We start from the raw sequence: 10,841 nt of genomic DNA, 5'->3' as shown, positions 1-10,841 counted from the left end.
CATATAATATAAATCAAGATAGCCGTTAACACTGTTAAATTATATATAATAAATCATCAAAGAAAGGTAAATACAGTATTTAATAAAGGACAATAATACATCGCGTAGCATAGCTCTCAACGAATGTAGTCCTGCATTTATAAAATATGTACCTAATATTGTTTCTACCTATTGTATAATGGAGTGTATCTGGTGGTATTTGAATCTGTTCAACCATGAAGCCTCCGTGGACTAATGGTTATGACGCTCGCCTTGACAGCAAGAGGTCGCAGGTTCAAGTCCCGCCAGAGGCATTTTATTACACATTTTCTTTATTCATTTATTTGCAAGACTACATTCGTTGAGAGCTATGCTACGCGATGTATTATTGTCCTTTATTAAACACTGTATTTACCTTTCTTTGATGATTTATTATATATATATATATATATATATATATATACGCTCTGCATTATCACGTGTATCGAGCACTATACGTTGCTAGTATTGCCAACTACATTTATTCATTATATATATATATATATATATTGAGACCTAGTAAGTCAGTCAATTTTTATCAAATTCAATTGATGCATACATACCACACGCAGCACACATGTAAACACACAATAAGTTCACTTATTATGTATTTGGCTTAAAGGTATACCTAATGAAACGCTAAGTGATGGAAAACAAATAGGATGGCTTGATAACTCACTAGAATTATAAAATATAAGCAGTTAAAGTGGCCGTTCAACATGAGGTATGTTCATACCTTCTATTCCTGTTAATATAGACATGCTGCAGTCCTCTGGCCTGTGATTGGCTGTTGTAGAGCATGCTCCTTCTTATTTGGTAGTAAAATGTATTGAATATAACAGGAATACATGCAGAGTAATCCTTTAATAAACAATAAATGAATGAATGAATAAATAAATATTTAAAAAAATGAAATGAAATGAAATGGAACTGAATGAATGAACGAACGAATGAATGAATTTAATTTTTTGAATGAATGAATGAATGGACACTTGAGAATTTGATTTTTTGAATGAATGAATGAATAAATGGACGGATGGATGAAATGAATGAATTAATGAATAAATGGAACACTGAATGAATTTAATTTTTCTAAGTTTATGAAAGCAGATGGTATAGCTTTAACAGATGGTAAAGCATTTCAGTCAAATTATAATCAATACAGACAGACAGTTGATTCAGTTGAGAAAGCCACAAGGCAATATTGACAAAAGAAATATTCTCCTCTTGATTCTGCACTCTCTATTTAGTTAATAATAATTATGCTCCTACACTAAACAGGGTTCTTCAAAATGCAGACAAACAGGACATGCAGGGATGCTGCTTACCTGATCTTAGTCCATTTCTTTCTTTGGGTAGTTTCAAGAATATATTTGATTATATAAATGGTTTTAATAAATTAATTTTATAAAATTTTGAACTGTATCTTTCAGTTCATAATTGATGGACTTATTGCATTGTTTGTTAGAAACTTTTGTTGCTGTTGAATGGGAAACAACATATAAATATTATACTATCATATCCAAGACTTTTCATCAACAGAAGTTAGAATAATGTAAAAAATAAGTTTCTACGCTAGTTTCGATTGAAAAAAACCATCAACTTTATTATCTAGTTCATTCTCAGTGTTATCATTTACATAATCCTCACATTAGAGATGTCTGTACTTGCCAGAAGGTAGACAGATCTATATCTACAGTAGTTTGGGGATAACTTTTTAAATTTTAACCTAAAAAGAAATAAAAATTATGGAGTATGCTTGGCCGAGATCTGTCAAATCTTCACGGATATGTAACTCGGTGGCTTATATACTCATCTTTCATTCTCCAATTCACATCCTATGACTATGACATCTAAACATAACTTTTAGTTGAATAATATGCATTTTTGTATGTATGTATTTATTTATGTTATTCATGTATGTATTATGCATTGTGTACATGTATGTAAAGTAAAACATGTACTTGTTAACAAAAGTCAGCACTTGGATTGCAAACCTTGCCGCCGGCAGATGATAGTTGGTATTGATCAGCAATCGGCATTTGCATCAAGCGGCGCAAATGATGTTTCCTAAGAGCGGAGGAAATTGATTGTCAGTTACTCTACAATATCTCAAGTTACTTAAAGAGCTAGGTAGCTAGGTCATTGTTTGAAACAAAATAACACAATTGAAGTAGGCCTAGCTGCAGACACCTCCTCATTCTCTTGCATTAATTATCCTTCAACAAAATCTTAATATCTGGGGAGGAAGTGAGAATTTAACGATCATGGTCTTAAGTTTGGTTCTAGCAGTCAATGATCTCAAAATTCTCTGGCTGATGCATTATGTTTGGCATTTAAATAACATGTAGTTACAGGTGCTATCTGCACACAGTTGTGTTGAACACAAATAAAATAATACTATGAATATGTAATAATAAAAATAAGAATAACACTAAACAACCAGGCCCCCACTTACCAGGCCCCCATTTCCCCCCCCCCCAAAAAAAAAAAAAAACACGCTCAGGTAGTTAAAAATCACCTCAAGACACCTTTTTTGGTGAGCTATGGCCCTTACCTAATAATTGAGCCCCAACTTCAACTTTGTGCCCCATCAACCCTGACCCCCGCCCCTAATTTCAAGACTCCTACTGTAGCTATGCCACTGATGAGCAATAGAACAGCAATAACAATGAAAATAACAATAATAATTTGAATAAAAGAAATGAGATATATGAAAAATATGTCCAGTCATGTAGCATCAGATGTAGTGCCAGTGGGGAAAAGGCCAAGCATGCATCGGAAATTTCAGAACAGTGCAAGATAGCCAGCAGTTGCACAGTTCTCTAGGCGCCACCCCAGCAGTCGGCTCCTGTACCAGAATGTGAATTGGGTATTGCAGCCCTGTGATTTCGTACCAAAAAAAAACCATGTCTCTGTGAAGAACTTTTACCCCCTAGGTGAAGAACTATTAACCCCCTGGGTGAAGAACTATTAACCCCCTGGGTGAAGAACTATTAACCCCTGGGTGTATCATGAATAATGAATTCAGTTCATCTGTGACTCTCTCAACCTGCCTGAAGTATAAGTACGAACCTGATAGGTTGAAAATGTACAATATTTTGGGGCCCATTGCCACCTGGCCTGTTGCCATCCGGCCGTTTGCCACCCGGCCCATTGCCACCCGGCCCGTTGCCAACTTAGGTATGCCAAATATTCATGCCCAACAAAAAATACTCCCGGATGTAGAGAGCGGAGGCAGCTTAGGCATTGTGGTACTGGGAAAAAATATAATGAGGAACACTTCAGCGGGATGTGCTACTGCATATTAATTTGCTAAATTATAATCTAATAGTTAATGAAATTAATTTTACCAAGTTTAAAAATCTGCATTGCTATATCATCATACACACTTAAAATGTCCATGCTGAAAGGTAGGCGACGTCTATCCATGTTGACTAAAGTTGAAAACACCACATATCTTTAATCACCTATATAATGGACTAATGTGAGACAGAAACCAAGACTTGAATTCAGCTCACACCAAGTAGAATTCTTGAGTTGTAACTTTGGATTATGCTTAAGCACTCTGATGGATCTATTTGTTAATAACACATCATAATTATTGACTTAAAAAGTCCGTAAAAGCGCGGTGATTCTAGTTACTCACCAACGTGATCCTACTTCAGTCGATTTAATCGTAAAATAACATTTCATATCATGAGGAAATGTCATTACACGCTCGTCAATCTGACCACTAGAGTGTCAGGGCTAGAGCACATACAGCAATCACGTAATACTTGTAAATCAAGAGATCACAGTGAAGTTGTACAGATGACGATGAAAAAAAATGGGCAAATCTATATTTTTACAAAATCAGGAAATTCTAATCATATATTACAGTGTATAATGCTTTTAAAGTAATGTTAAAAAAATATGAAATCAATTAGATAAATTTATCATAGTAAAAGAAATTTGTTTCATGAGTCAATATGAAAAACAAATGGTGGAATTTAAAAAAGAACTTTATAACAAATGTGTAAAAGATGTTTTTATACAGCATAAAACATATTTCATAAAAAAATAAGCACCATAAAAGGTATTTTGTGCATTATCTTTTATTAAAATCATGAGAATGCATAAACCAAACTGTTTTTTTTTTACATTTTAATGTTCCTAATAAAATGTACAATATATCAGACAAAGTTCTCATTTCCTGGGTTGTGTGCATATTTGGCGTAGAATTATGTGAACAGAAAAGTTGTTCGCTTCCGACGGGAGAGATCAATCACAAATCCCTTTTGCTGAGATCAATACAATGTCTGACAGGTCCCCATTACCATTACACTTTAATATTACTCTATCATCTTAAACTCACACAGGAAACCATCCCACTAATTGTGCGACGTAAAAGCATTAGAAAAGTAGTAATGAACAACATATTCACAAAAAAAAAGTAGACTTAGAAAAAAAAACAAAAAAAAATTTATCATTATTTAAAGTCTAATATAAAAAAAAAAAATTGACATTATTACTGTACTAAAATAATGATGAGGACCACAAGTCTTTTGATAAAATTCACCTTTACAACTTGTCTCTATACCTCTGATTCAAAAGTTTACGAATATAAAAACAATTAAACTCACTGGAATCAATTAATCATAGAAACAAAAATTCAAAAACAATTATTTTTAATTATATAATCACTATAAGGACTGATAATAACATATACAATTCACTAGGATAAACGGTTAGTTTGTTAGTTACTAGGAAGATGAAGTTGATGTCAATTCCCACTGGAGGTAAGAAATACCAAACAGACACCGAGTCTTCGAATACATGTCATAATTTTGAAAGAGATGCGGATCTTGAAACCAAAGCCACTGATACTGCAGCATATTATCTCACCAGAGGAGTAATGAAATTATGAAGAAACAGACAGAAGCAAATGGCTTAATATTAAGTGACCTTTAGGTACAGTTGCTAAGACAAAATATGTACGATAACTTTGGATCGGTTACCGCAACCGACAGCTAGCGCATTAAAATCAGGAGCAAAATAAATCTAAATACTGTACAATACTTTGTGTGTTTACTTAAAGATATCCTCGACTAATATCACTAGCTCTAAAACAAATATTCATGTTTGTTGCAGATACTTCAATGCTATTCTGTCATGCTGTATTTGTTAACTTTCATTCTTGCCCCTAGGCAAAAAAGTTTAGATATTTTTCTTAACATATTATGATTGACCTTAAACAGAAGATTTAAAAAAACACAGAAAAATAAAGGCAAAGTACATGGAATGTAGGTGTACCGGAAATAGTGGGCTAAGATTTCTTTAAATATATACTGTCTCCCACAAATCAAGGACAAACAAACATAAAAAATTGAAATACAAATTTAAATTGCTCATTTGAAAGGACCACATAAGCTATCATCTAAAAAATACATCATTATATTAACAATGATTAAGAGCACATAGGAAAAAAAAGTGAAATTGGCATTGAGAAATGCAACTCGTATTTGTACAAAAAGGTAATCACAGACAATGTTGAAACTACTGCAAGTTTGCTATGAAACTACCTTAGTCATGCGGTGTGGAATATGATTAAGGCTAATTAATTACCTAATCAACTAAAAACTACATAATTATATTAATGTTTAAGAGCATATGGAAAAAAGTGAAATTGGCAATTGAGACATCCAACTTGTATTTCTACAAAAAGGTAATGACAGACAATGTTGAAACTATTGCAAGTTTGCTAAGAAACTGCCTTAGTCATGCAGCGTGGAATATGATTAAAGCTAATTAATTATCTAATCATCTAAAAAATACATCATTATATTATCAACGATTAAGAGCATATGGAAAAAAGTGAAATTGGCAATTGAGACATCCAACTTGAATTTGTACAAAAATGTAATCACAGGCAATGTTGAAACTATCGCTAGTTTGCTAAGAAACTGCCTTAGTCATGCTGTGTGGAATATGATTAAAGCTAATTAATTATCTAATCAACTAAAAAATACATCATTATATTATCAACGATTAAGAGCATATGGAAAAAAGTGAAATTGGCAATTGAGACATCCAACTTGAATTTGTACAAAAATGTAATCACAGGCAATGTTGAATCTATCGCTAGTTTGCTAAGAAACTGCCTTAGTCATGCTACGTGGAATATGATTAAAGCTAATTAATTACCAATCACAATATCACGACTAAACTATTATGGGCTTAGAAGCTTCAAGTACCATTTAGTCACGCAGTAAACATCCTTATTAAAGGGGAAACCCCATTGTAGGATATACAAATGAAAACATAGAAATTCAGATGTATTCATATGAGATTATTATGAAAACAAAGAGCTAAATTCTTCAAGTACCGATGCATTAATATGTCTTAAAATGTGTCATCATCCACATATTTAATGTACATTTTATTCAAACTAATTGTGAACACAGGTTTTTGAACATGATTTTTACAAAAATAGTTAAATTTATTAAACAACCATTTATTGTCAGAATAAATAGCACCGCAAACTGAACTCAAGCACAATCAGTACTAATGGACGTTGAAAAATGCTGCTTCTATTAAAGTTTATTGTGTTAAACAAGTCACATATAAAAAATAAATTAGGCCAGATCAAATATAAATAGAATACTGTTGAATTTCTTTTTTTTAAACAGTGTTATAATAAATAAGAATAAGCAGCTAATCCAAATTGGATGCTTCAATAGATGACCACATGTTATGCAAACAGTAAAATATATTCTAAAGTTTTTGGGCCAACCATAGATTTGTTAATCAGGTACATTGAAAGCAGATATGTTATAAAAATCTATGGATATCTTATCATGTATCCGTACACATTTAACTCCACAGTAATCTTTTTCCCGGTAAAGACCAGGGGTGCCAGGCTGGATTTATTCTGCATAGGTTGTCTGGTTAATCTGCTGCTGCAACTAAGGAGCTGATATTTCTTTCTTGTTTAAACTTGTAGGTGCCAGACTGGATCCATTCTGCAATAGGTTGTCTGGTTAATTTGGTACTGCAACTAAGGAGCTAATCTTTTCCTCTCGCTTAAACCCATGGGTGCCTGGCAGGATCCATTCTGCATCAGGTTGTCGGAGTAATTTGCTGATGTTACTATAGAGCTAATCTCTCTCTAGAGCTAATCTCTCTCTTGCTTAAACTCATAAATGCCAGGCTGGATTCCTTTCTGCATCAGGTTGTCGGAGTAATTTGCTGATGTTACTATAGAGCTAATCTCTCTCTTACTTAAAGCCATGGGTGCCAGGCTAGATTCCTTTCTGCATCAGGTTGTTGGGAGTAATTTGCTGATGTTACTATAGAGCTAATCTCTCTCTTACTTAAAGCCATGGGTGCCAGGCTGGATCCATCCTACATAGGTTGTCAGGACTGTTTGCGGCTGCTACTAACGTGCTTATTTTGCTCTCTCCTCCTTCAAATTGAGCAAGGTCTGTAAGATAATTATGGGTCAGGAGTTCAAACAGACAGATAAATGCATAATTTGCATCATTATGGAAACAAAATTAGCAAATTTTCATTACTAACTTTGAGTAGTAGATAAAACTTTTATTAATATTATTGATAGACTTTAGCCTGGCCATCTTATAAAGTTGAGGCCTACCCAGTGTTCTCCCAGGGTGAAGGCTAAATTTACATAATTAGAATAAATCTGGCTTACGACCCCTGCCTCCCCTTTATTAGTTTGAGGTATTAAATAAAAATGTTTAATTTCATTAGCTCTGTACAACCTTTTTTACAATCTATTTTTTAAATAATTTTTAAAATTTTTAAAACCAAACAATATAGACTTAAAATTAATAAATCAGATATGAGCAATAAAAGCCTACAGCTGGAGATGTTAGTGGCTAAAGTTAATTCTTTTTTCTAAAAGGCAACAAAAATCATGACTCATAAAGCTACTCATTCTCTTAGACTCAACTACAAACTGTAAATTAATTTGTGTACTACTTGGGACAGGTTGTAAATCATGATTTAGTGCACTACAACTTGTGATCAAGTCGTGTCGGGATGGCACTACATCACTTTTTACAATCAGTTGTGATCACAGTGATCAATAGTTTAGACACCTTGAACAAAGTTTTTAATGAAAAAGTGGACATACTTGAGTAAACTAGCTTGAAGCTTGATATGCTTGAGTGAACTAGCTGGACATGCTTGAGTGAACTCGACTGACACGCCACTAGTTTGAGATGCTTGAGTGGACTCGCTATTATTTGCAACACATTCTAACACTATCTATACATGTAAAAGTGGCTATGTGCTGCAACAAGTTTCAGAATATTAACAAGCATTGAAGAATGTGTGTGGGTTTGAAAATCCTAATGATGTAAAGCTTGTAAGACAACTTTAATATAAAAAGACATATACAAATTCTGTCAACGGGACTTACTTTGCAGCCTGGTCATGATTATATTAACTGCTCTCATAACAGTTGAATTCAGCAATTCCCCTTTCATGTTCATCGGTTGGGAACCTGCCGGCAAAGCATCATCTTGCTTCTATGACGAAGAAAAATTACCAGTGTCAAATATAATACGGTGGTCTCAATAAATTTAGGGAAAAAAAAAGACAGTTACATAGCAAGCAGTTGGTTATCAATCATACTAAAACAAAATCTAGTTTAGAACGAAATGATTTATCAAAATGTATTTAGGGAACTAGATGTCCATGATGTGATTAATACTGGCTTCGGGGGATTTTCTTTCAAAGTATTTATTGCATTCAGTTCAAAACTGACTTTAATAAGTCTGTATTCTTTGAATCAAGCAGTAGACTCAATATGCAAGCCTAGTTCACAAAATTAAGTAGCATAGTGTTGTACCTCATGTCAAATCAGTTGCAGATTTAGATCATTTACTAGTAGTTCTATATTATATGTATAGTTGGTAAACACAAGATTAAAGATTTGAAAAATGCAATCCCACAGTTATGTTCAATTTAATATTGATTCATTATTTTATAATATATATCTATTCTAATTAACAATTTTAATCGTATATATTATAATAGTTTTATTTTTTATGTAAAACTGGATTGATGAGGGACACAAACTTTTTGTTATAGTGATTTAGTTCACTTTTGTGTCTCTGCCAATCAGCTCCGTTAGTCTTGTTTTTCATTTTCTGTGTAATTGTTATGTTTTTGTTTGGCAATAAAAGAATATCTTTAAAGCTGTTCCTATACATGCTTAAGTTCACATCATATTCACTTCTCAATATGGTATCAACACCATACACAATTTATATAGCTGAAGAAATCTCAAATCATAAATTCCATATTCTACAGTATATGAAAATGATGTTGAAAGTTTGTTTTTTCTAAGTTGAGCATGAGAATACAAGAGTGGCATTATCGCTCCTACCTTTTTATCCCAAGCGATCATTTCATCTCGCAGTATTGCACGCAACAGTGCAACCAATTGGAAGTTGGGCTGTACTAGACAACGTGCAATTGATATCATTGATGCAGAGAGTAAGCCGTTTATTCCAACCGACGTCAAGAATTCAGCTATGTTTGGTGTCAGCCGAAATGGCACAGGTCTATTAGCATCTAGTTCACCTAGCAACAGTCAATAATAAAAACAATATAGTAAACAACAATAAAAATAGAATCACACATTTAAAATATTCAGAAACATTTTCTGTTTTTCGTGAACATAAACATAAATAAGTACTTTGGTGTGAATCACACCAAGAATAACCCGGGAAGTCTGAAGACCTCTTCGGGATCTTTCTGGTGGTGATTGGGCAGTACACCGGCAGACAATCCCCTACTCTTTTCCTAGAGTGTACTGCATTCTTTAACGTGTACATGGGCATATTGCACACGGGAGCAACGGCTTAAAATTCTCATTCTTAAAATTCTCGCTATCGTAATTTGTATTTCTGCCCTCCAGCTGAAACACAAGAAGAGCAGCGATGGGAATTGAACCGGGGACCTAGAGATCACCACGGTTCAGTGCACACACAGTGGTTACCACCAGATTAGTCTGCTGAGCTAAGCTGCTCCTGCAAAAAATAGAGTAAACTCTCTGAAAAAAGGCACAGGTTTCTCCCTTGAGCGTTTGGCCGAGGAGATGTTCCTCCTGTTTCTTGCGGCTGTAGACTCTGGTTCAAACCCGGCCAGTGGTGGGTTTTAATTTGAGTCGCCATTCTGTTCCTCGATTAACCTCTTGCATGAGAGTTAGGTAGAATAAGGGACGATGTATCTGTTATATTTCGGTACTGGGCTGCACTGTGGCTGCCATGCACCCAGCCAAAATATCCAATTTCAAATATTTGGAATTGGACAAAACAGAATTTTTTTTGTATAGTTTCTTGCAAAGATACTGGCAAACAATATGAGGATTTCTGTAGTAGAAATTCTGCCTGGTCTCATTGTAAGGTAACATATTTGATCCTTTTAAATGTCCAATTCATTGTTTTAAATGAATTTTTGTGGGATTATCTAGGTTTTAAAAGGAAAGGCATAAACATTGTAAAATATATTACACTCTTTTTTTTAGCACTTTACCTGTTGTGTCATCTATATCGAATCTGAAGTAGAAGACTGACAGTTGGCCGGTATCTTGCTCTACTTGAAGTATGTCGGGGTTTAACCGGGTCAAATGCAGAACAAATTCGGCCAATCCCAACAGAGCTAGCTGACCAGTGAACTATAGTGAATGAAGTATTCGATATGAATCAATGAAATTCACTTCATAAGTGTAATAAAATTCATCATCTACAGTATGGTAATTTATTTAAAGACTAAATCAAGACATACATTACCACTATCAAAAAACGCAA

At 33.9% G+C, this 10,841-nt stretch overlaps 1 protein-coding gene across 2 annotated transcripts in view; it reads right to left on the bottom strand.

The window, feature by feature from the left end:
* Positions 1–4,099: 4,099 nt before the first annotated feature.
* LOC117104459 (transformation/transcription domain-associated protein-like) overlaps positions 4,100–10,841 on the bottom strand; it is a 55,412-nt gene continuing 48,670 nt past the window's right edge. Inside the window, exons 70-73 of one of the 2 annotated variants that reach the window (XM_033245307.1) lie at positions 10,567–10,708; positions 9,416–9,612; positions 8,444–8,552; positions 4,100–7,483 (exon numbers count right to left, since the gene is read on the bottom strand). In XM_033245307.1, the coding sequence (XP_033101198.1) occupies positions 7,374–7,483; positions 8,444–8,552; positions 9,416–9,612; positions 10,567–10,708 (558 nt within the window). In that variant the 3' untranslated portion in view covers positions 4,100–7,373. The remainder of the gene's footprint in view (positions 7,484–8,443; positions 8,553–9,415; positions 9,613–10,566; positions 10,709–10,841) is intronic. The other variant, XM_033245308.1, reaches the window with a different exon arrangement.

Source organism: Anneissia japonica, unplaced genomic scaffold (genome assembly GCF_011630105.1).
Source record: "Anneissia japonica isolate Jap-2015-1 unplaced genomic scaffold, ASM1163010v1 scaffold288051_len111034_cov203, whole genome shotgun sequence".
Classification (NCBI taxonomy): Eukaryota; Metazoa; Echinodermata; class Crinoidea; order Comatulida; family Comatulidae; genus Anneissia; species Anneissia japonica.
This window is presented reverse-complemented; position numbering and strand designations above follow the sequence as displayed.